This window comes from Brachycentrus maculatus, unplaced genomic scaffold (genome assembly GCF_059751285.1).
Source record: "Brachycentrus maculatus isolate JH-2025_06_01 unplaced genomic scaffold, ASM5975128v1 h1tg000235l, whole genome shotgun sequence".
NCBI lineage: Eukaryota > Metazoa > Arthropoda > Insecta > Trichoptera > Brachycentridae > Brachycentrus > Brachycentrus maculatus.
Window position 1 is genome coordinate 892,177 of NW_028280986.1, and position 25,226 is coordinate 917,402.

General features: G+C 31.4%; 1 protein-coding gene across 2 annotated transcripts; it reads left to right on the plus strand.

The window, feature by feature from the left end:
- The first annotated feature begins 1,490 nt into the window (after positions 1-1,490).
- LOC148306622 (terpene synthase-like) lies at positions 1,491-23,900 on the plus strand. 2 transcript variants are annotated; one of them, XM_088264655.1, is made up of 8 exons: positions 1,491-1,725; positions 9,333-9,487; positions 15,298-15,442; positions 17,092-17,212; positions 18,369-18,508; positions 19,689-19,803; positions 20,926-21,053; positions 22,824-23,900. In XM_088264655.1, exons 1-8 carry the CDS (start codon positions 1,675-1,677, stop codon positions 22,917-22,919), a joined length of 951 nt encoding a protein of 316 aa, XP_088120781.1. In that variant the 5' UTR covers positions 1,491-1,674; the 3' UTR covers positions 22,920-23,900. The 2 variants fall into 2 exon arrangements, with proteins under 2 accessions (XP_088120781.1, XP_088120780.1); XM_088264654.1 differs by having other exon boundaries at positions 1,510-1,725; positions 15,283-15,442; positions 22,824-23,064.
- The last annotated feature ends 1,326 nt before the right edge of the window (positions 23,901-25,226 follow it).

The following is a 25,226-nucleotide window of genomic DNA, read 5'->3' on the forward strand; positions in this document are numbered from 1 at the left end:
GCGATTAATAATGGTTACTCAACTCAGCCTTACAATGGTAAATGGCAATGGTAACTTTTTTGAAACTATTATCTCAAACTATGTATAAATATAAGGCTTTTTAACAAAAATAAAAACGATAGAATTTTCAAATTACTATATAAAATTTAAAATTCTAGAAAATACAATATTTTAAAAGGGCGGAAGGAGTGCCCACCACTTTCTGAAGTTATGTTTCTTAACGGGGGTGCCAGCGCCCCTTTGTGGGCGTTTTGGAAGTCTGGCTAGGCGTTTTTAAATTTTTTGCATTTGGGGGGTGCTACAGAAGTTCAAGGGAGCGTTGTGTCAAGTAAGAAAAACTACACTTTCATACGCAAAATTTAACTTTAACTTTGGCATAATACTCAATATTACCAAGTTCTTCATATACGGATTTCTATTTTTCTATCGATAATTGTCTATAACCATAGTTTGTGTATATTTATTTGAAATATTTGAACAACTTGTTAGTATCTCGTATTTTTCGTTCCCGTTTTGGTGTTTTTGTTAGTGTATTAGTGTGTCTCGTCATTTCTGGTCGTTTTTTGAACAATCTGACGTTTACGAGTCGACCCCCCCTGGCTAGTATTTATATTACAAAAACGCAAATATGCGTGCACAGAGTTTGCTTAACGTAAACGTCATCTTAGCTTACTCGCATACAAAAGTTTTTCACCGGCGTTTTCCTCATTCGGAATTTTTAATGCATGAATCTTACACGACTGCTTATCGAACTCATGGTCTTTTTATTCTGACTAAAATATTTCAAATACGGGATTGTTGCATGGGGTCATGTATGTGGAATTACAAAAACTTTTTGTTTTTGTGTTTTGAACTATGAGTAAGTACTTAGATCGTAAAATAATCGTTCAACGTAACTGAACATCCTAAAATCCATTCGTCATTCGATAGTAACGCCATCAGTTAAACATAAAAGGAACTAATTTTAAATTTTACTCTAATACGCATGCGTAAAATAATAGTGCAGGGCAAGTTGGTGCGATTATTATCGATTATAATTGAAACGGTAAAAAATATATCAAAGTAATAAAAAAAAGATTTTACTGTTCTTAAGACTAAAGTTAAGATTCCGGACAGGACAAATATATTTTTTTATTAGTTACACTTTATAAGAATATAATATTTACTTGTATTCTAACATCGCGATATCGTAAAAATAGCTTTTGCCCGAATTATGGTTTGTATGATCATAAGGTCATTTATTTGCTTCTATTTATTTAATTTGTTTGATGAAATGCCTATGTACTACTTGAAGAGTATAAATGCTTTTCACTTGACAAATTAAACAATTTTTTAAGCATTTTTATTGACTGCCCAAAATCAAATAAATTATCGCATTATTTCTTTAAAAATGCGAGATATTTTCGGAAAATCGATCAATTCATTGCCCATCACTAGTCTTATATTATAGCTACTATCTTATACTGGTGCGAGTAAATAGGGAATAATATAAGAATAATAATAACTGTCAGTTCGTCGGCAGTGCGGTTTCAGTGTCAGTCGTTTACATAAAAAATATATATATACATAAAAACCGACTGTCGTTTTTATATTTCACTCATTATAAAAAAAAGAACGTTAGTGTTTTTGATTCTGCCTGTTATAATAAGCTCATTACAGTTTATCTCATACAAAATGTCGAAGAAAATCCCTTACACAAAATCCGGAGATCCGGAACAGGACGAAGTAAGTTTATACATATTATTGCATATTTATAAATCACGAGTAAATTGTATAAATTTATAAAGAGCGAGTTACGCTGATTCTAAAAATAATGATTTCACATAAGTTTTTTTTGTTTGTTTTGCTATATTATTCATATTTTACAGTATGCCGCTTTCAAGGGGAATGCTTATTGATTTTTATATTCATTAATTAATCTTGTTTAAATTTAATTATCATTTTTTTATTTCTATACATGAATATATATTTTACATGAAAACCCTGACTTTTTTTCACGAATTTCAAATGTATATACATAAGTTTCGCATTTGGAAATCAATTCCAATGGTACTTATAAAATTGACAAAATTTTTCCATTGATTGCTTATTGGCTTAGATTTGTGACTAATTGTCCATTAAATAAAATTTAATATACATCAAACGGGTGGTTATTAACATAGAAAATAATCTGCAAAAAATTAATAATACTTAATAATATTTTATAATAAATTTATTCTTTTTTCATTCTTTGAGTTCAATACTTACCTAAATGGTACATATGGTACTGGATCAATTGACACGGTATCAACAGTGTCTGGAAGACAGCAATCCTATATGGGAATGGAAATGGAGGAGTAATATGTAATGTAAAGAAAACGTTGGAGCAGATGCTATGGCCCTTGGGGTAAAAAGACATGGATAATAAATAAGTTTCTATATTATTTTTGACATCTCATCAAAGATGAAGAAGAATATGGAAGTCTGGGCATTTACGGGGCTGATGACCGTCATAGGCTGGTTTGAGTGATCACTTTACACACGTGTAACATTCACCAATTCTACCCATTATTTACAACCACCCTACTAAAATTCTTGGAAGTTCTGTATATATGAACCAATTTAGAAACCTTGTTCTTGAATCACTAGAACTTCACTAGAGACATCTATTGGTGAGATGTAAAGAAGCTTTGATGTGATGTCAAAAATAATATGAAAATAACTCCTGTAATTGGAGATAATCCAGATTTTGTGAACAAGTATTTGGACACACTCAAAATGTTGTAAATAAGTTTCTATACTTACAAAAAAAATACATATATCAATTGAACGATATGAACTCATTTGGAGGCATAAAGAAGTATCCCTGGTGAATGAACACATTCTTATATGCTTAGTTCTTAGTAAAGGGAGGGCTTTTTTTTCCATGTAACGTAGTGGTGTTCCGGCACCTTTTTACATGGAACATTTTTTTATATTTAATTAAAAAAATTAATTAGACAAAACGATGTTTGCGCTTACGTAATTACAATCTATATTTTATAATTCATCAAAATGTTAAAATATGGTATTGTAATGAATATTTAAATGATATTTGAATACAATTTTTTTTAGTAAAAAGCTTGACATGAAGTGAGTTCCGGGACCTTTTATGTTAAGAAAAAAGCCCTGAATAAGAGTTATATTATTTGACCATTTATGCCAAGGGTGGCCAACCGTCGGGTGTCTACTTGCGGCCCGCGGAGCAAATCACACATCGTGCGTAGTTGGTATCATATCCCATATATGGGAGTATTTCACTATCCTGACAATTTCATGACCCATAATGGCGTCAAGTAGTAAAGACGTTGGACTAAATAAGAGAAGAGTAACAGAAGAACTGAGAAGTTTTAAAGACAGATAGACTATAAACTATTTTTTTGTGGAATTTAAAACAAAGCCAGCATGCCTGATACGCAATGATTCTGGTTCTATCTTGAAAAAGTATAACATTGCTTTGAATAATAAAATAAATTTTGTTTTACTGCCCGGTAGGATATCTCGTTTCTAAAATCTGGCCCGGCTACTGAAAATGTTGGCCACCCATGATTTATGCAGTATTAATTTTTGTAAAATACTATGTCAAGGATGCTTTAATTAAATTGTGAAGAAAAAATTAAATGATTCCGTAAATAAATGTGATGTTTTTTGTTGTTTTTTTCTTGACACCATATTACTATCACAGTTTTCCACTGTTGGTGGATGGGATTGCATTATCTGAACTTAGGACTAACCACTTTTGTAATGAAAGAATTAAACTCTAAATTTTCCTTCATTTACTTATCGCGAAGCTACATCTAAAATGAATGTTGTTTTTATTATGTTGAAACTTTGATAGTACGCCATTAACATTTTATTAGTTGAATTTTTTTTAATAAATTTATGATAGCAGACATATTTAACAAAATTAAGAAGTTATAATGCTTATTAGTTTTTTTTAAAAAAGGAGATAGTAAAAAATTTGGTGATTCATTCAATTCTGTGAATTTAATGTTAATGTTGGTTCTAGTATGTACACATATGAAATTAAGATATCAAAAATATCCATGAATGTGGAATATCGGCAACTGTTCGTCAAGGAAGTACTGATTCACTTCTGGAATAAAATGGAAAAGGTTAGAACGCAACAAACTATTCGAACCCGGGCAGCATTAAATAAAAACTACATTGGCCCAGCCGTTAAAACTAGTTTTGCCCAAAAAAATTTTTCATTCCTTGCTCCAAAAATGTTTAATTTGCTGCCCGAAACCATTAAGATTTCCAGGAGTGATCAGGTCTTTAAGAACAGTGTCCGTCGATGGTTGCTTAACATTGGAAGTGACAAGGTAGAAAGTGAATTGATTAAAGTCCAGGTGTAATTATCACATTGAAAAACCTTAAACTATAAATTATTTTTGTATCTCCTGTATATTATGTTTATAATCTAATCATTAAAAAAAAAAATTATTAAAAGAAATATATATACATATATATATATATATATATATATATATATATATATATATATATATATATATATATATATATATATATATATATATATATATATATATATATATATATATATATATATATATATATATATATATATATATATATATATATATATATATATATATATATATATATATATATATATATATATATATATAATATATATATATATATATATATATATATATATATATATATATATATATATATATATATATATATATATATATATATATATATATATATATATATATAAATATATGTATATATATATATATATATATATATATATATATATATATATATATATATATATAAATTTTGTATTACCATGTTAGTATTCGGCTCAACACAGGCCATGCCTAAAGAGCCGTAATACGTATAATAAATGTGTATATGAAATGAATATGTATATTGAATGTATCTATGTATTATGAAAATAAATAAATAAATAAATAATATAAAAATCTATCCTCTTGGACCACAGTCTCTTTCCTTTCTTTTATAATTACATCATAAGAGATGACATTGTTTATTTAAGATCAAATTAAGATAGTATGGTTTTAAATAAACCGTAAGATTTATGTAATATTAAGGAAAAAATACTCATTTTTCTTTATAATTCTTTTAGAAAAAAATGAAAAAATAAATATTAACTTATCTTATATAAAATTTTCATAATTTTATTTTGAATTTTAAGTTTTACTTAGTAAATACCACTATTTCATAAAATCTATTGTGACACGTGTTTCGATGCATTCCGCATCATTTTCAAACACCATATAGTGAAGCTAATTCTAAATTTTAGAGCTGGGTCCTTGGGATGTTGAAGGTTGAAGAGGGGTAGGAGCTGTTTGTTATTTTTATTTATTTATTTAATTATTCTTATTTATTTTTTATTTCTTATCAGTGGGAACATAGACAATAGGGGGGAGGCTTTAGTCATTGTCAGATTGTTAATTATGGGTTTGTTATTATTTAAATTTTTATGAATTTCTATAATATCTGAGTTTTGATTTTACATCTTAATTCTTTAGCCCTTTGCCTTGATGATCGTGATGGTGGCTGAATGTTTTGGCATATAGGAGTTTGACATGGCAGTTTATTAAGCCACAATCAAGGAATACTAATTTGAATGACCGTGAAAATTTTATTTGTGTCGTCTGGCTATTTTTATGAGCATTTAGCATCGCTGATTAATCTTGTTAAGTGGTCAAGCAACTAGCTCATCAATTGGTTTGATGACCACAGTATTAATTAAAAGTTTTCCAAGCAGTGAGCGCTCTTATAAAAATATTATAAACATAACTCACTCATACAATTTACTGAACTATTCTTTGCAAAATATTTCATTTATTTTTCTAATTTATTTACAGTGGTGTGCCTTATTAATAGACCCAATAAGCAAATAACAATACAGCTACAATTCTTTTGCTATCATTACCAATCGTGTGATTTTCTAAATGTTCTTTAGTTAAATTATTAATTGAAGCCGTCGCTTCACTGTACGCTGAGAAATATTAAATCCCTTGTTGTTTATATGTTAAGTAAGCTAACGTTTTGGAATTTTTCTGTTTTTCAAACATAAATCACGAATCTGTCTTTTCGTTCTTGGGGTTGTAACACTTTTACTCTCAGATTTACCCTTACGCTTGTTGCGTAAACTATCCTCAGAATCAATATTTTTAATTATATTTTTCACCAAACTCCATGATACCCCTACAATATTAGCTATTTCATCCCTACAATATTAGCTATTTCATACTATGACATTATATTTGCCTAAATCAAACCAGATATTTGGCCAATTTTCTTATGTGACAAATCAAATACGTTCCCCATTCTAAAAAACACATATATTGTTAAAATTTTGTACTTAAGCATGATATTTACTACACAATATTTAACAATAGACACGAACAATCATATAAAATAAACATTCAAAAGAAAAAATAAATTAATTTAATGCCTGTTTTCAAAAATTGTTCCGCAAACACTAGACGAAAAACCGCGCGTTACTCATACGGCGCCGTCTTGACAACTAATTTCCGCTGTCGAATTCGTAATTCAGTATTTTTAGGTGTAAAAACTATCTTGTAATGTTGTCAGAAGTGCTATCTATTAATGTATAAAAATACATTTTCAAATAATGCTGTTATTATGTTTTTTTAAACAAAAAAGTGATGATAAAAACAATTACTGTCTTGGGTCTATTAATTAGGCGCACCACTGTATGTATTGTTGTAACATCATCTGTATGAATAAAAATGTAAATGTTAGTTTGTTAAAAATTTTGAATCTTGTAAAGTGATCTTGAAATTTTTATGTGATATTGCATTTAAATACACATTTGTTTTTATCTATCTGCAGGTAAAAACTTTTTTTTTACCGGAATGACAGCTCCATCTTTTGAACGTATTAGCAACACACGCACAGATTTTTAATATTTTCAATAGTTTATAAGTATTGTTAAATGAAACATATTAGAAATGTGCAGTTTCCATTTGATTTTTTTTCCATTCAAGCTGAAACAACATGTGCTGGGTACATATAGTATACGATATTAAGGGGAATATGAGAATAGCTATAATTCTCGATTATACATAACTCTTCTTCCAATGATTGAAAAATGAAACACTTGTATTAGACCACTAATTGCGTTTTATTTCACATGCCTAGTTACGAAAACTACAGATGTATGATACAAAACTGAAAAAATATCCTTAATTTGTAGCTGCAAATATTAGTAAAGTAGTTTTTTTGTCCGCCTCCATAGTGTAGTGGTTAGCGCGCTAGGCTATCATGCTGGAGGTCCCGGGTTCGATTCCCAAGAGGCTCAAAATAAATATTAGTGATTTTTCAGTCTAATATTTATTTAATATGACCCTGGACTGGTACCTGAAGCGGAAGGCTGATCACCTTTCTTCGTGTATTTAACGATCAAGATAACACTGCTTCTATACGATGCAGTGCCCTATGCACCATTGGGGTGCGGATAAGGGTTAGAATAAGTTTTTAAGAAAAACCATACTAGATCGAACAGGAGATTCACAAAGTTTCACATTCAAATTTTCATAGCCACTATTTGTCAATATTTCTGTTGGGCGTTTGAATAAAAGCAAAGAGCTACACACTTGCAGATATTGTAATACACCTTTTTACTCCAGATTGTACAAAATGGACACTGTGCAGATGTTCCGAATGTGTTATTTTAAGAAAATAACACATCCGTATGTGTATGTGTGTTGTAATAATATAATCTGTCGTTATAAATTCTTAAACAAGTCTGTTTGTTTTTTTTTTATGCAGTTTGAAATGCCTGCAGGAAACAGCTGTCAAATAAATAATGAAATTATGCTGAATCATGTATCATGTTCTGATTCATAATTTATGTTTTTTTAGTCACTTACAAAATCGAATTATTATATCTTCAAATTAAATATACTTTCATGACTGCAAATAAGAATTTTTAAAACCTTTTATCACATTGAATGACTTTCTAAATCAGACAAATATTTTTGATTTTCAATGCAAGTATTATGTGAGAAAATTCCAGGAAATTGCATGAAAAAATTATAAGTTATATATTTTATTTATTGTTTCGGCATTAACTTTGTGGTAAGACATGTTACAATGATTAAAGAAAACACTTCGTTTTTTACCACTTGAGTTTTATTAAAGACTACATGTTTCAGAAGTTAAACTTCCATCATTCAGGTCTGTATAATAACTAAAATATAAAATATAAAATTGTTCTATAAATAAGGAGAGGGGAAAGAAAGGGGAAGGGGTTAGTCAAAGTTTTTGTTTTCAAACTCCGTCCCTTGACTAACCCCTTCCCCTTACTTTCCCCTCTCCTTATTTATAGAACAATTTTATATTTTATATTTTAGTTATTGTACAGACCTGAATGATGGAAGTTTAACTTTTGAAACATGTAGTCTATAATAAAACTCAAGTGGTAAAAAACGAAGTGTTTTCTTTAATCATTATAAGTTAAATAATTGATATTTTATATAAAAATCAATTATTTTTTGTCGCCCATCAAAATTCATCAATTCGTCAGCCAATTCTTTGACCTTTTTCTTAAAGAAATAAAACCATCAACCTCCTCACCTTGACAGTATCTTCGCCCCTCCATGATTCAGACTTAGTACAGCAATTTGATCTCTATTAGAGTTTCAATTAAGGCAATGATGAATTTGCAATAAGGCTATAATGCTATAATTTTAGAAGGTAAAAAGTATAAAAATACACTTTTTCCGGTACCATTAAGAAAAATCTATGGTTATCTACCTCTCCGCCTCGGTAGTATAATGGTCAGCACGCTCGGCTACCCTACTGGAGGTCCCGGCTTCGATTCCCAAGGGGGGGTTGAATAAATATATGTGATTTATTCATTCTAATATTTATTTAATATTACCCTGGACTGGTACCTGAAGCGGAGAGCTGATCACATCTCCTTCATGTGTTAACGATCGAGATAACACTGCATTTATATGATACAGTGCCCTATGCACCATCGGGTGCGGACGAGGGTTTGAAGATGGTTATGATTTATAAGTCTTGTACTTTAAAATACCTATAATACTTTAAAATATCTTGTACTCGGATGACCCCAAAAGAGATGGTTTGACGACATTGTCCCTGTGGGGGGTAAAAACTGACTGCAAGCAGCAACCAACCGGAGGAAATGGAAAGAAGGGGAAGAGGCCTATATCCAGCAGTGGAGGTCAGAAGGCTCATAAAGAAGAAGAAGAGGAAGTACTTTAAAATAAGTCATTATCAAATCAGTAATGTGCAATTTACTTTTTTTCCAGAAATTAATGCTGCCCCTTTCTTACATTCAGCAAATACCGGGAAAACAGGTCAGATCTAAGTTAATTTTGGCCTTTAATAACTGGCTTAATATACCCCCGAAGGCACTGCGAGAGGTCGGGGAGATTGTACAGATGTTACACAACGCCAGTTTATTGTAAGTAACATATTTTACATACATCATTTTTTTGTTTTTTAACATCTTACTAATTGAACGTAAGGATTCCAGTGATTTTCCTTTACACCTCTAATTTAATGTCTTGGAATTAAAGTGATGATACAGTATCCGCTTATTGTGATAACTTTGGGATTTGGTAGTTCTGGTCAAAAAACAAAGCAGAAAATGAAATAAATTTAAATATTTTTTGTTGAATAATAATAATAATAATAAAACCCTTATCCGCACCCCAATGGTGCATAGGGCACTGCGTCATATAAACGCAGTGTTATCTTGATCGTTTACACATGAAGGAAAGGTGATCAGCCCTCCGCTTCAGGTACCAGTCCAGGGTAATATTGAATAAATATGACAGTGAAAAAATCACTTATATTTATTTTACCCCTCTTGGGAATCGTACCTGGGACCTCCAGAACGGTAGCCGAGCGTGCTGACCATTACACTACGGAGGCGGACGGATTTTTTATTGAAAGTTACATCAAATTTACCTCCTTGATCAAAAAGTTCCCGGAATGTGTTCAGAAAATTAAAAATACAAGATTATTCATCAAAATTGATATTATCCTTTTCAAAGTATTCCCCATCGACTGCAATGCACTTATGCTAGCAATCGATCAATCTACGAAACATTTTTTATAATCGGTTTTCGGTATGGCTATCAGAGCCATCTTCGATTTTCCCATGACCTCATCTCGGATGCTGTAACGCCTTCCGGGAGCGGTTTCTTGAGTCGACTGAATAGGAAAAAGTCACAGGGAGCCAAATCAGGTGAATTCGGTGGTTGTTGTATGGTATTTGTTCCGTTTTTAGCCGAATGGCAACGATGGCATTATGCGACGGTGCGTTATCGCGGTGTAAGATCCACAAGTTGTTTGCCAATAAACCTGATCTTTTTGGCGAATCGCTTCACCCAAAGGTCTTAAGCGGATCCAAAAGGGATGTCTAACTCCTCTGCCATCTCTCTAATTGTTAATTTGCGACTTACGGTCATCCGTTCTTTGATTTTGTTAATTTTTTTGTCAGTTTTCGATGTCAATGGCCTGCCGTTGCGTTCATCATCGTTGACGGATTCATGGCCACTTCTGAAATGTTCATGCCACTGGTTTTCTTCAGAGTATCATTGCTGAAACACTTTTCTAGCATTTTCGATTTCGTCGCACCACTAAAACCGCAAAATTTAATACAAACTCATTGGAGCAAATTCCATTCCATTTTTAAAATTGTAAAAAGTCAAAAATGTACTCAATACAGCTTCACTTTTACAAATGTCAAGCTATCAAGCTGAATATTTTATAGAATATCAATGACAGATGTGGCAACCTAAGAAAAAAAAGAAAACTCAAATCGGGTGACTGAGAATACCTCACGTTGGTGATTCCGGGAACTTTTTGATTAAGGTGGTGTTTGAAAATATTATTCAACAGTTTTGATCAGAGTTTAATAACTTTTGAATGAAATCTTCATATTCGTATCTTTAAAAAGGAGTATTTTGTATTTTTGTAATATAGTTTATTGGTTTCTCTGCCAAACGATGGTGTGAAGTAATATGTTAATATGTTTATTATTTACAATTTGGCATGCAGGTAATGGGACTGAAGTCTAATGTAAATTTAAATGGGTATGTGGTTCAATATAGATATTTTAATTAAAACAGCGAATGCTCATTGTTTTATTCTGTTTAATGTTACGTTTTTCGCTTTTCATTACATTTATCCATTTTCACAGTTGTGTCACAATATATTTTTATTTTAACTCATCATCATTGTGCTATTTTGTACTTTTATCACTATGGAATTTTTAATGTGAAGGAATTATTAATAACCTAAACAGCAGCAATGACTGAGAATATTCTTAGTCTACCTTCATAATGCAGTGATTGCCGGGTTTGGCTCCTATGCCGGAAGTCCCGGGTTCGATTCCTTCTAACCCCTATCCACACCCAATTGTGCATAGGGCACTACATCGTAATGACGCAGTGTTATCTTGGTCGTTACTTATACGAAGGCAAGGTGATCCCTCCAGGGATTCAGGGACCAGTCCAGGGTAGTATTAAATAAATATTAGAGTTTAAAATCAGTAATATTTGTTTTCGACCCCCCTGGGAATCGAACCTGGGACCTCCAGCACGGTAGCTAAACACGCTAACCATTACACCATGGTGGCAGACTAAATTCGATTCCGAGGGGGACAAAATAAAGTGTTTTTATTTTATTTATTCTGATGTTATTTAATACTATCCTGGACTGATTTATTAGCACTGATCACCTTGCCTACATATAATTAACGATCAATTTAACATTATTTTAATTTGATGCAGTGCCCTGTACACCATTGGGCGCGGATGAGAGTGAGAAGAAACAATGTTTAATGTGTGTTTTAAAATAATAAAAGTAGTTATTTAAAATAATTCAATAAAATGTTTAAGTGGTCAGTTTATGCTCTGTGTGACATTCACTGTTCTATTCAAATTAAGATTGAGCATTTGTATTATTTCACATACTCGATTACACACCTTATTTTAAATTATTTTTATTAAAAAAAAAAATGAATGTGTGGAAAATCATTGTATGACAGAATTAAAAACGACGATATAAGAAAGGAATGTAAGGCTGAACGAGGAATAATTGAAAATATTAGAAAGAGCTCTTTGCGGTGGTATGGACATGTGGAGCGAATGGATAGCGAGAGAATGACTAAGAAAATATATGTGGCGAATGTGAGAGGGAAAACAGAACGTGGACGACCGAAAAAGACTTGGCACGATCAGATCAATCAGAACCTAAAATCTGGCGGTGTCAAAAGTCTGCGTAATCGGAGGGCATGTATGACTAGATGTATGGATGTGAAGGAGGCTAGGAGTGTATGTCCGGACAGAAGAGTGTGGCGTTCCATCCTCTCTGCCTACCCCTGCGGGGAAACGACGTGATGGTAGTAGTAGTAGTAGTAAAAAAAAAAAAGAATTTGTAAACATATTTTTCGACCCTTGATGGTATTTTTGTTTAACTTATTTTTTTTTAATCGTATTGAAATTTTTTACCTTATTTAAATTCTTGTGGAATTATACACATTGACTTATTCCTATAAAACAATATCTTCTGACCAACTTAATACATTGTACATTTATTTCGTGAGCATACTGAAAAAACAAAAACATTGAAATGAGTTGCCGCAGCTAAATAATTCATTATTTCTGAATTTGATTTCATGTTACATTATATCAATATTTGACTAGTAAAATAACGAACTTAGATAAAGGTATGTACAAAAATCACAGTTTTCAACCATATAGTGATGCTTTCATTCGGTTTATGCAAAATTACGGTCTGAACATATTCCTTATCTTATTTCTCAGTAGTATCTTGTCTAAACTTTTAAGTGTTTGTATCATATCAACTTCGGTGTTTAATTGTAGACCTCAGTAGTATCTTGTGTAAACTTTAGGTGTTTGTATCATATCAACTTTGTTGGTGTTTAATTGCACATTTTATAAATTTATAAAATTAATTTACTTTGTTTTCACCACATTTTTTTACTAAAACAATTTAACCTACCGGTTATAACAAGAACCTTGTCATCATCAGGGTTTATTTTAATTAAAAAACATTGAAAACATTAAAATACTCTCACCAAAAACTTCCACTCACTCCGTAGACATTTAAGATTTTTACGGAGTGTGGAAGTTTTTGGTGAGAGTATTTGAATGTTTTTTAATTAAAATAAACCCTGATGATGACAAGGTTCTTGTTGAAACCGGTAGGTTAAATTGTTATAATAAAAAAGTGGCGAAAACAAAGTTAATTCATTTTATAAAGACTTAGATTTTGTTTAACCACCCTACCTTGGGTTATTTTCAGGCATATTTTTTTATAAAAAAGCAAAAAAATCACGTTTGTTGTCACAAAATATTGTCAGTTATGAAACCAGACAAAAATTTGTCAGTGTACGCATTATATATTTTTGGAACAGATATCTTTTCTAGTGCACGTAGGTCATACAGGTTAGCGCGGAATGGTGAAGAAAAACCGCGCGTATTACGTACGTTCGTATGTGTAGGGTGGTTAAGAAGAAAACTTGTGTACAAAATTGTGTACTGTGATACAAAGATGATACAAATGATATTTTAATTTAATAAATGTAATTTCATTTATGGATTTGGCAGTCACTTAGGGTAAAATCTATCCATATTTAATTTAAGTTTAACTTGGTAAATACCACTATTTCTTCAAATCTATTGTGACACGTGTTTCGATGCATTTCATATTATTTTACGATGTTTGAAAATGATGTAGAACGTATCTATTACGTGTCACAATAGATTTTAATAATTAGTGCTATTTGCCAAGTAAAACATAAAACATAAACAAAAATGGTAAAAAAACTGTTTTTAAATGATGCAACTCACTCGATAAAAACGTAAAATTGTAAAAAAGTTTTTTTTTGTATTTAATTAGAAAATATTTTTCCTGTTTAAAGTTGAAATCATTAAAGGGTCCAATGAGCAACATTCGATGTGTAAAAAAAACATAACATGTTTTACTATTTTTTTACTATGCATCATCAGTCCTATAAATTATTCAGAAAACAAACAAAAAAGCTTGATTTTGGTTGAATTATTGCCGTGCCATATTTGTTATATTTAACTTTTTACTATGCTATCTTTCCTTGGTTAGATAAAAGTTTATTTGAATTAGCATAATTAATTTATGTCCGCCTCCGTAGTGTAGAGGTTAGAGGGCTACCGTGCTGGAGGCCCCGGGTTTGATTCACAGGAGGTTTTAAATAGTATAGATATAAGTGATTTTTCACTTCATTACTATACAATATCACCCTTTACTGGTACCTGAAGCGCAGAATTGATCACCAAGCCTTTGTATAATTAACAATCAATATAACACTGCAATGATGCTATGCAGTGCCCTATGCACCATTTAATGCAGATAAGGGTTTGAAAAAATGTTAGGGAATAATTGGAGATGAAAACAGTCCAAAATATGAAAAATCCGCATTTTCTTAAAATTCATCAGTCAACGGGCTAAATAGCCGCAAGGCACCGTATATGTAGATTATTTGGTATTTTTTTGTTCAATTTGAATGATCTTATAGTTCAGGTAATGGAGTATCCACTTTGTAAAAAATGGTCATTTTTCAACATGGAGTTTAATCATTCAACATTTTATTATTAAATATATTTTCATATTACATATCGCTCACTCCTTTCAAGAACGTCATAAATCAAAAATCGACAATTTTCAGTTGTGCATGTTTTCGGAATGCTCAGAAAATGTACTATATCCCAGCAAAAGCCGCATATTTTTAGCTTAACATTTACCCGCTACAGGGCAGAAAGTATTGTTTTTGCATTTTGAAAAACAGGTATTGTTTAATTATTTTTTTAAATAAACTTAATATTTTTCAAATGAAGAAAAAACCTTCAGGTTTTACCTAAAAAGATCTGTTGCACAATAAAAAGTTCAATAAGTGGCTTGATATTTATTTTTAATACATCGTATTATATTTTAAAACTTTAAAAGCGTTCTCCTGAAAAATCAAGTTTTTTGATTTATGACGTTCTTGAAAGGAGTGAGCGATATATTTTATTTGGTTAAGTATATCTAACATGCCATTATTTCCAGAATTTCCTGCATTTCGTGTTAAGGGAATTGTCATGCACATCCTCACCTCACCAGCACAAGCTTTGAATTGGTTCCGGACAGTTGGAGTTTTGAATTATTTACCCATTATGCGGATATTTAATTTTCTTTTTAACTGTGTAGCACACATACTTGTAGATTAGACGACATTCAAGACAACTCCATACTGAGGCGTGGCATTCCAGTGGCGCACTCCATCTACGGGGTCGCGAGTACCATCAATGCCGCCAACTATGTCATATTCGCAGCTCTGGAAAGAGTGCTGGACCTTGGGCATGCGGAGGTGAGATAAAAATATGTAAATCATCCACATTTCATAGGCGGTGCAAAGTAAATAAAAATTCAAAGGATACAGACGTATTTTTATTTTTATTATTATTTTTTGACATCTCATCAAAGATGAAGAAGAATATGGAAGTCTGAGCATTTACGGGGCTGACGACCGTCATAGGCTGGTTTAAGTAATCACTTTACACACGTGTAACATTCACCAATTCTACCCATTATTGACAACCACACTACTCAAATTCTTGGAAGTTCTATATATATGAACCAATTTAGAAATCTTGTTCTTGAATCACTAGAACTTCACTAGAGACATCTATTGGTGAGATGTAAAGAAGCTTTTTACTAAGCAGAAACTCTTATATTAGTATGTGAGATCCGAATCCTGGATTATAATCACACACATGAGAAACGCCAGAAAATACCATTTTCATTTTTATTATTAAGCTTATAATTTGACCAGATAGTTTATTTACAACATTTTGAGTGTGTCCAAATACTTGTTCACAAAATCTGGATTATCTCCAATTACAGGAGTTATTTTCATATTATTTTTTGACATCTCATCAAAGATGAAGAATTTTTTATTACATTAAAATTATTTTTTTTTTACATTTTATTAATTATATGTATTACGGCTCTTTAGGCATAGCCTGTGTTGAACCGAAATACTTACATGTTAATACGATATTTTATTTTGTTTTAATTACTAGATTTTATACATTACATACAATAACAATTTACAGTAGAAAGGTTTTACAATAAAATAATTTCAAATATAGACTCTAATTAAGTCTCTTTCCACCTTGTCCCTACCAACGAGAGGCAACCATCGACGGACACTGTTCTTAAAAACATGATCACTTTTGGAATTCTTAATGGTTACGGGCAGCAAGTATAATATTTTTGGCGCAAGGAATAAGAAGGAATATTATGTAGATTTTGTAAATTAAAAGCATAGTTAACTTTGTGGTATGGAAATATAACATTCTCCTTATCGTTTATCGTTTACATTGTGTAATACCTCTTAAAAAAGGTTTTTAACACATTGTTATCGGGCGGTTTTTTCATCAACTCCCACCCTAATAAGTATACTAATTAGAGAAATATAACAGTTATCCCCTTATAATGTATACTATAGTATAAATGTTTACATATCGCTTACTCCTTTCAAGAACGTCATAAATCAAAAATCGTCAATTTTCAGTTGTGCATGTTTTCGGAATGCCCAGAAAATATACTATATCCCAGAAAAAGCGGCATATTTTTAACTTAATATTTACCTGCCACAGGGCAGAAAGTGTTGTTTTTGCATTTTGAAGAAAAGGTATCGTTTAATTATTTTTTTTAAAATATACTATGTATTTTTCAAATGAAAAAAAACATTCAGGTTTTGCCTAAAAAGATCTGTTGCACAGTAAAAAGTTCAATAAGTGGCTTGATATTTATTTTTAATACATTGTACTATATTTTTAAACTTTAAAAACGTTCTCCTGAGAAATCAAGTTTTGAAAGACGTTCTTGAAAGGAGTGAGCGATATGCAGAACTAAAAATCGACAATTTTTTATTTGACGTTCTTGAAAGGAGTGAGCGATATGTTTGTTTTTATTGTATTTCACTTGTTAATATTTTTTTGGATTTTTTAGGCTACTAATGTCTACACAGAACAACTTTTGGAACTTCACCGAGGTCAGGGTATGGAAATTTACTGGAGAGACAACTTCATATGTCCGTCTGAAGAAGAGTACAAACAGATGACTATTAGAAGTTTGTATAACATTTACATCCTTTAAATACATTAATACAGATTAATTAAAAATGACAAATCTTTAAGATTTCCATTTGTTAAACTGTAACGATTTGACTGCCCGGCACTAAGTTTGGGGAGCCTTTGTAGCGGCAGGCCTTGTTATATGGAACCGTTTGCCTTCTCATTTGAAGATGATCCAGAATCCCAACCAGTTTCGATCGCAACTGTTGACTCAACTTTTTCAAATCTCTCAACCTTTCAATAATGTTAAATATTGCATGTGTTGCTGTTACGCCGACAGATGGCGCTGACATCGCGTTTAAAAAATTAACATGTTTTACATGAAAATATTTTAAATTAAAACAGGCACATATTCGAATGCATCATTGTGACAAAATTTCGAAGCAATTTGTGAATTTCTATTATAAACATTTACATTTTTTATTAACACATAGTTGTCATGCAATTGTTTTTCAACAACCCCAGGCCCTAATTATACTCGGACAGTCTGCCGCCCGACCCTCAGTATACTAATCACAAGTAACTGCAAACCCCATGCCTATCTGTATAATGCTTTTTAGCGTCTCTCGCACTCTACTAAAAGTAAGCAAAATAATGCTTATAAGCGTCTCCCACTCTATACCAACAGTATGTAAAAGACGCTTTTAAGCGTTTCCCGCAAACAATGTGTAAACAGAGATTATGTTGCACAATACGGTATATTTTTAGACTAAAACTAACTAACTAATCATCACGCCGCTTCTCTGCAGGGGTAGGCAGAGAGAATAGAACACCACATCACTCTGTCTTTGCAAACATTCCTCCCCTCTTCCACGTTCATATACCTCCTCATACACACCCGCCCATTGTTTCGACTACTAACCTGACCGCTTTCAAGTATTTGGCATACCTGATCGTGCCAAGTTTTTTCGGTCTTCCTCTGCTCCTCTTTCCAATTACATTCGCCTCATAAATTTGTTTTACCGTTCTTTCCTAACTCATTCGTTCTACATGTCCAAACCATCTCAACACACCTTTCTTAATATGGCTTGATAGTCAAATTATTACTTTTTTAGCTGCTCTGTAAATTGGAAATTCACAGATGAAATCCACGCCTCGTGTCGAGGAAGAATATAATTAATCGGTGTTAAAGATGTGAACGTTATTTTTCAGAAACCGGAGGCCTATTCATGTTGGCAATAAGACTCATGCAGCTCTTCAGCGATAGTAAATCAGACTTCACTAAATTAGCCAGTATTCTAGGTTTATATTTCCAAGTGCGAGATGATTACTGCAATCTGTGCATGAGCGAGGTGAGTGAACATACCCTCCTAATGATGCTATATATATCGCGAACAAACATGAGTCGCCGACAAAATAGCTATTTTTAAAATGCTTAAACTGTATTGACTCTTTGGCTACCAAAATCTGATATATCCACTTTCGGTACTCTAGCGAGAAATACCGGATCCTTTGGATCTGACGCCATGATTTATAAATAAAAAAAAAAGATTATAAAAGTATCAGATACATTTTGGACAGTATGTTAGGGATTCCTTCAGGACTGTGTTAAAGATTTCAATTCATCTCATGCTTTTTTTTCTTCAATAAGTTATATATCGATATTAAGAATTTAATGATCATTTATTTCTTACAATTAGTTATAATATTACAAAAATTTAAATTACAAAAATACTTAAAGAGAAATGAAAAAAACAAAGTATACATAAACCTATAAGGTTTCTGCGAAAAGTATATTGTGTAAAGCTGAGATATTCTTCAAATAGATAAATTTTTATGTGTCGGGGTTAATCAACAACATGCAATAAATTGATACACACTGTCCTCCATGTGTGTAGCATTCACGTGTGTCTATACTCGTTTTGAGACAAGTGAGTATAAACATTACTCGCCGAGGGGAATAATGCTAAGTTTAAACTAGCCAATCATATATTCATACATGAACATTTAATTATATCGTAAAAAAAAATATTATTACACATTGACATAATATATTTAATCAAGACTGTAAGGGCATGCTTTCAATTACGCAATGATACTTTCGACCATAAAAATGGTTGAAATAAATATTATAATTCTAACCATGAAACACCCCTTAAAAAAAAACAGCTTTATTTGCTAACCACTAAAAAAAAAAATCAGCGAAAGCTAAACTGGCAGGTCACAACGCAGTCTTGGTTCCACCCTAATGTATGGAAGTGAAACATGGAGTTTCTCAAAAGAAGGATGAAAGTAGACTGAATGCAGTCGATATGCGATCTCTCAGAAGAATGTGCGACAAAACAATGTATGATGTTCGAATAGTGAAATAAGGAAGGAATGCAAAGCTGAGATAAGCATTATCGATAAAATTAAGAAAGGTGTGTTTTTGACCTTTCAAAACCAATTTGACCACTATAGCAGTCATCAGTTATTTGCAATTTCCTATTTTTTCTTATTATGCAAGTTGTTTTACTTAGGATTTTTTTTCAGTATTCTGATAACAAAAGTTACTGTGAAGATTTGACGGAGGGAAAGTTTAGTTTTCCACTCATTCACGCTATCAAACACCAAGCGTCTCTTCCTGGAGGTGATAAACAAGTAGTCAGTATCCTTTAAAATTTATGTAAGTGATCCATGAGGTGATTCATCAAGTACCTTGGAAATATACTAAGTATGATATATTCCGTTTCCCACCAAACCTTATCCTTTCATTCAACTCAACTAAATTAAAAGCATGTTAAACTGGACCTTTAAATACTGGTTATAAGATTACTGACTCGGTAATATCTTTTAAGTGACAATATTTTAAAAACTCAAAGATGAATGAACGTTCAAAATGAAATGTTATTTTCCAATAATTGATCAAATATCTTTTTTTGTCTTATTTTTTAACGCAAACTAAACTGTGCCTGAGAAAAAATATTTAAATTTAATACTAATACATTTCAGACTAGTGTTTTTACGCATGCGGATCGTTAGCGATGGGATTTGATAATTATTTACATACGGTTTAGACCTAAACAAAGAGATTGGTGCATAATATTCATAAAAAAACATTAAATACGTAATTTATACTTTTCTGACTTTGAAATGAGGCCGGCGCAGAAGGTAAAAATACTCTTCCCGTCCTTAAACATTATTCGACCAAACGGGTAGAAATACCTTTTCCGTCCATAGTGTGTTAATAGTGTATGGCCAGCACAAATGTCATATGATCTGTGGCATTTTGAGAAATGTGTTCAACAAATCGCTCACTCCTTTCAAGATTACAGTTGTGCATGTTTTCGGAATGCCCAGAAAATGTACAATATCCCAGCAAAAGCAGCATATTTTTAACTTAATATTTACCCGCTACAGGGCAGAAAGTATTGGTTTTTGCATTTTGAAGAAAAGGTATTATTTAATCATTTTTTAAAATATACTAAATATTTTTTAAATGGAGAAAAAACCTTCAGGTTTTACCTAAAAAGATCTGTTGCACAGTAAAAAGTTCAATTAGTGGCTTGATATTAATTTTTAATACATTTTATTATATTTTCAAACTTTAAAAATGATCCTGAAAAATCAAGTTTTTGATATATGACGTTGTTGAAAGGAGTGAGCGATATGTTCTTTTGCATTTTAAGAAATGTGTTGTACAAATGTTTGGGGTTAACATTATTTTGACTCGGCGTGTGAAATTATGAAACATGGTTATTATATTCTACCTTACATTAATGAACTCCAGATATTTTAAGACAGAGAACCAAAAATGTGGAGGTGAAGAAGTATTGCATTTCTTTGCTGGAGACCCTCGGGAGTTTCGAGTACACAAAGAAAATTCTGGAAAGTTTGGATAAGGAGGCGAGAGAGGAGGTAATGTCTCATTTTTTCAAAATGTTCATTTCATATTCTACAAAGCATTTTACTTTTACTTAATGGCTTAAACATTCATACATTGTTTATTTCATTATTCATATCCAAATCGAGGTATTATTCAGGAAGTTCGCTGCACTTTTGAATGTCGTATGATTTGAGATTTTTACATTTTTTGATAAAGTATTTAATTTGCGAGTACCTTCAAAGCATAAGACTCACAATAACGGATACTATTGTTTAATGCAATAATCTGAAAGTACGAATATTTGATAATATTCGTATTTTCTTATACTCGTAGGAATGTAATAAGTCAAAGAAATTTAAAAAAATGTATGAAATAAAACAAATATAAGTAAGAAGTATAATAAAATAATAATAAAACCCTTATCCGCACCCCAATGGTGCATAGGGCACTGCTTCATATAAACGCAGTGTTATCTTGATCGTTTACACATGAAGGAAAGGTGATCAGCCCCCCGCTTCAGGTACCAGTCCAGGGTAATATTGAATAAATATTACCATTAACATTGTTTATTTTTCAAATCATATAATAGTCAGCACGCTCGGCTACCGTTATGGAGGTCCCTGGTTCAATTCCCAGGGGGGGGTCAAATAAATATAAGTGATTTATTCACTCTGATATTTATTTAATATTACCCTGGACTGGTACCTGAAGCGGAGAGCTGATCACCTCTCCTTCATGCGTTAACGATCGAGATAACACTGCATTTATATGATGCAGTGCTCTATGCACCATCGAAACAATGGATCTTTTGGATAAATCGCATCGATGAAGGTGAAGAATTTTCATCACGAATGTTATGACGACTAAGATATAAGAAAAAAATTATCAAGGGGTTCTACAGATATTTTAGGCCGTAAACACAAAATATAAGTGAGATATTATCACTGCCGACAAGAAATATGTTCGGCCCTCAATTTGTGTTTAAACATACTATTATGAATATTTTGAGTGCGTCCAAATACTTGTTCACAAATCAAGATTATAGAAGAATATGGAAGTCTGGGTATTTGCAGAGCTTATGACCTGTCATAGGTTTGTTAAGATCACTTTACACACGTGTAACATTCATCATTCTAGCCAAGATTGACAACCACACTTCTAAAATTTTTTGGAACTCTTACATTTATCATTAATATCATGACACTGTACGTGCGAATCCACTAAAGCCTTTTATGGTTGTATTGAGAAAGCTTTTATTTGGATGTATGCCAGGTCCTTTTGTTTATTATTTTGGTTTTTCATGGGTAAATTCATAAATGATTGTAAATTTTAGCACTGTCACTCTTGTTACATTGGCAGCTCTAAATAATCGTTATTTTATTTTTTTACACTGCATTTTTGTTTTCATCAATTGAGAAAGGTGTGTTGAGATGGTTTGGGCATGTAGAACAAATGAGTGAGGAATGAACTGTAAAACAAATTTATGAGTCAAATGTAATTGGAAAAAGGAGCAGAGAAAAACCGAGAAAAACTTGGCACGATCAAGTATGCCAAATAGTTGAAAGTGATCATGTTTGCAAGGACAGAGTGGTGTGGCATTCTATGTATTCTCTCTGCCTGGCGTGATGGTTAGTTAGTTTTCTAATTTTAGATTCTTTTAAAAGTTTTTATGCTCTCCATCAATGCACATATCTCATATATTATTTCTTTAATCTTAACGTAATAAAAAGCGTGTCTCTTTTGACTGTTTTAAAAAATATATTTTATTCTAGTTTGATTGACAATATGATATATTCTTCCAGGTACAAAGACTGGGTGGCAATCCTCTGCTCATCACTCTGCTGGACGACTTATTGAGCTGGAATTCCGACAGCGGCAAACCGAACACCCAAGAGTAATATTTCTAACTTGTTCAGTATTAATTTTCGCCAAGTCACGGGTAAAATCTCAGTTTTTTCTGGTCTGTAATATAAAATATTATGGTAATTTTTTAAGACTTAAAATATTTTTCGTAATTCCAAGCAACATTAAAAAAATACTGTGTTATTATTACTATTCCATATTATGAATAATATTATTACAGTTTTTTTGAAGTTCAAAGGGTTATTTCTTCAACAATATTATGTTTATAATTTATATTTGAAGCACTTTACTTTACTTTGTGATTTACCATTTTATAATTAAAATATATAACTTAAGTACATATAATGTCTACCGGTTTGAAGCTAACCGCTTTTTTATCAAGACTGATTCTTGATAAAGAGGCGGTTAGCTTCAAAACCGGTAGACATTATAATTAAGTTATAATAAAATATTTACAGTGATTTTAAAACAAAGTTATATTTTAATCATAATATTATTTTTGTTTTTATGACAACATTATTATTGTTTTTTTTTTAAATGTTATGAATTGTTTTATATATACAGTGAAACCTCTATCTACCGTTCCTCGAACAATCGTTTTCCCGGATGTGTCGTTTATTTCTCCTACTCTGAATTTATTTATACAAATATAGATCATATTGATCATTTCTCTATCACCATTTTACTGCATTTATCATTTGAATTATGCTGCATATTTTATTTATTTTGTCTTTTTTTACATTCTTCTCTATTTTGATTACATTCGACGAAGATATACATATATAGAAACTATCGCAAGCTTGTATGACGCAAGGTTGACGGATATAGCACATGAGGTCGATATTGATTAAGAGGAGCCACTGCCTGTACCTTCATTTTCATAAGCATGCACACTATTCAAAAGATTAAAATCATTTTTTACTACAGACGCTTAATAACTGATGTCGAAAAAAATATTATTTGCAAAGCCGAAAATATACTTTTGAGTTTCGGAATTAAACAGTAAAAAAAACAAATGTTGATCACAGATTATTAACAATGCCTTTGTTATTATTAACCTTTCCAGGAGTACAATAATTGATGTCCGACTTTCTCTGGGGACTGGGTTTTTTTTTACGTTTAATATGTATTTTTTAAAATAAAATCATTGTATTATGAACATAGAAATTATGTAAAAATAATTTAAATGAAAAATAAAGCTCACCATCTCTAGGTTTTATTTTATGACAATGTTAAATACAAATATCCACAGATGTCATTACTATACAAATTACATCATATCAACTGACAGATAGACTTCGACGTTCATTAACGTCGATACTCCTTTGAGGAAAATTCTACCCGATGTCCATTTACGTCCATACTCCCGGAAAGGTTAATATTTTTTTGCTTCTGTTTAGCTTTGTATTTTTTAAAAATAAATACATTTATTGACATCTCGAACTTGTATTCTTCTTAGAATCTCAATCTACCAATGACTGTATCTTTACTCAATCGTATCTCCTTGTGTGTTGATTTCTTAATCCCGCATTCGTAGTTTTGTTTCAATAGGTCCCTTTAAAAACGATAGATAGAGGTTTCACTGTATATATTGAAACACCATAAGCATAATTTAAATAATGTTACTGAATGCCTTGATATGGGTTTTGCCTATAGATAGTTATGTATTCATAATAATAAAAAAAAAATGTAAAACATGAAAATAAAAATAATAAGTAAAATATTAATAATTTTTATCTGCTTATACAATTGACGTAATGTTAATTTTTTTTCAAATACTGATTGAAGATCAACTTTGTTTTGATCAAATGTATGAGCTAATTACGTAAATATATATTTTTTACCTTAATACCTTACCAAAAAAGTATGTTTTCGGAGTCATAGTCCAAAGAATTTAATTCTTATTAATTTTATTACTTTTTATATATGAATTTATCCAAGTACTTTTGAAGTGTCATAAATTAATTTTGTATCTTATTGATAACTGATGTTTTATCTTTGTAGGTATAATTTTTTTCTTTCTTCACACAGTCACTATCATAGAACAATGACATATGTGACTTTCATAATTTTTGCAGCAAAGCAGCTTAATTTTTTTCTGATACCGTAGAACGGGGCTGCTTGAACTTTGATGTGTTGCTTGAGCCCAGTACAAAAAAAAAAATTAATCTGTATTTGGTCTACAATAATCAATGTATCGTGATATTAAGCGTCACCTGTCAGGGAAACAATGAATCATGTCGATATGTTCATTAGACCAAATACAGTTCTAAATATTTTTTTTTGAACTGGGCTCAAGTAACACATCAAAGTTCAAGTTGCCCCGTTCTACGGTAGTCAAA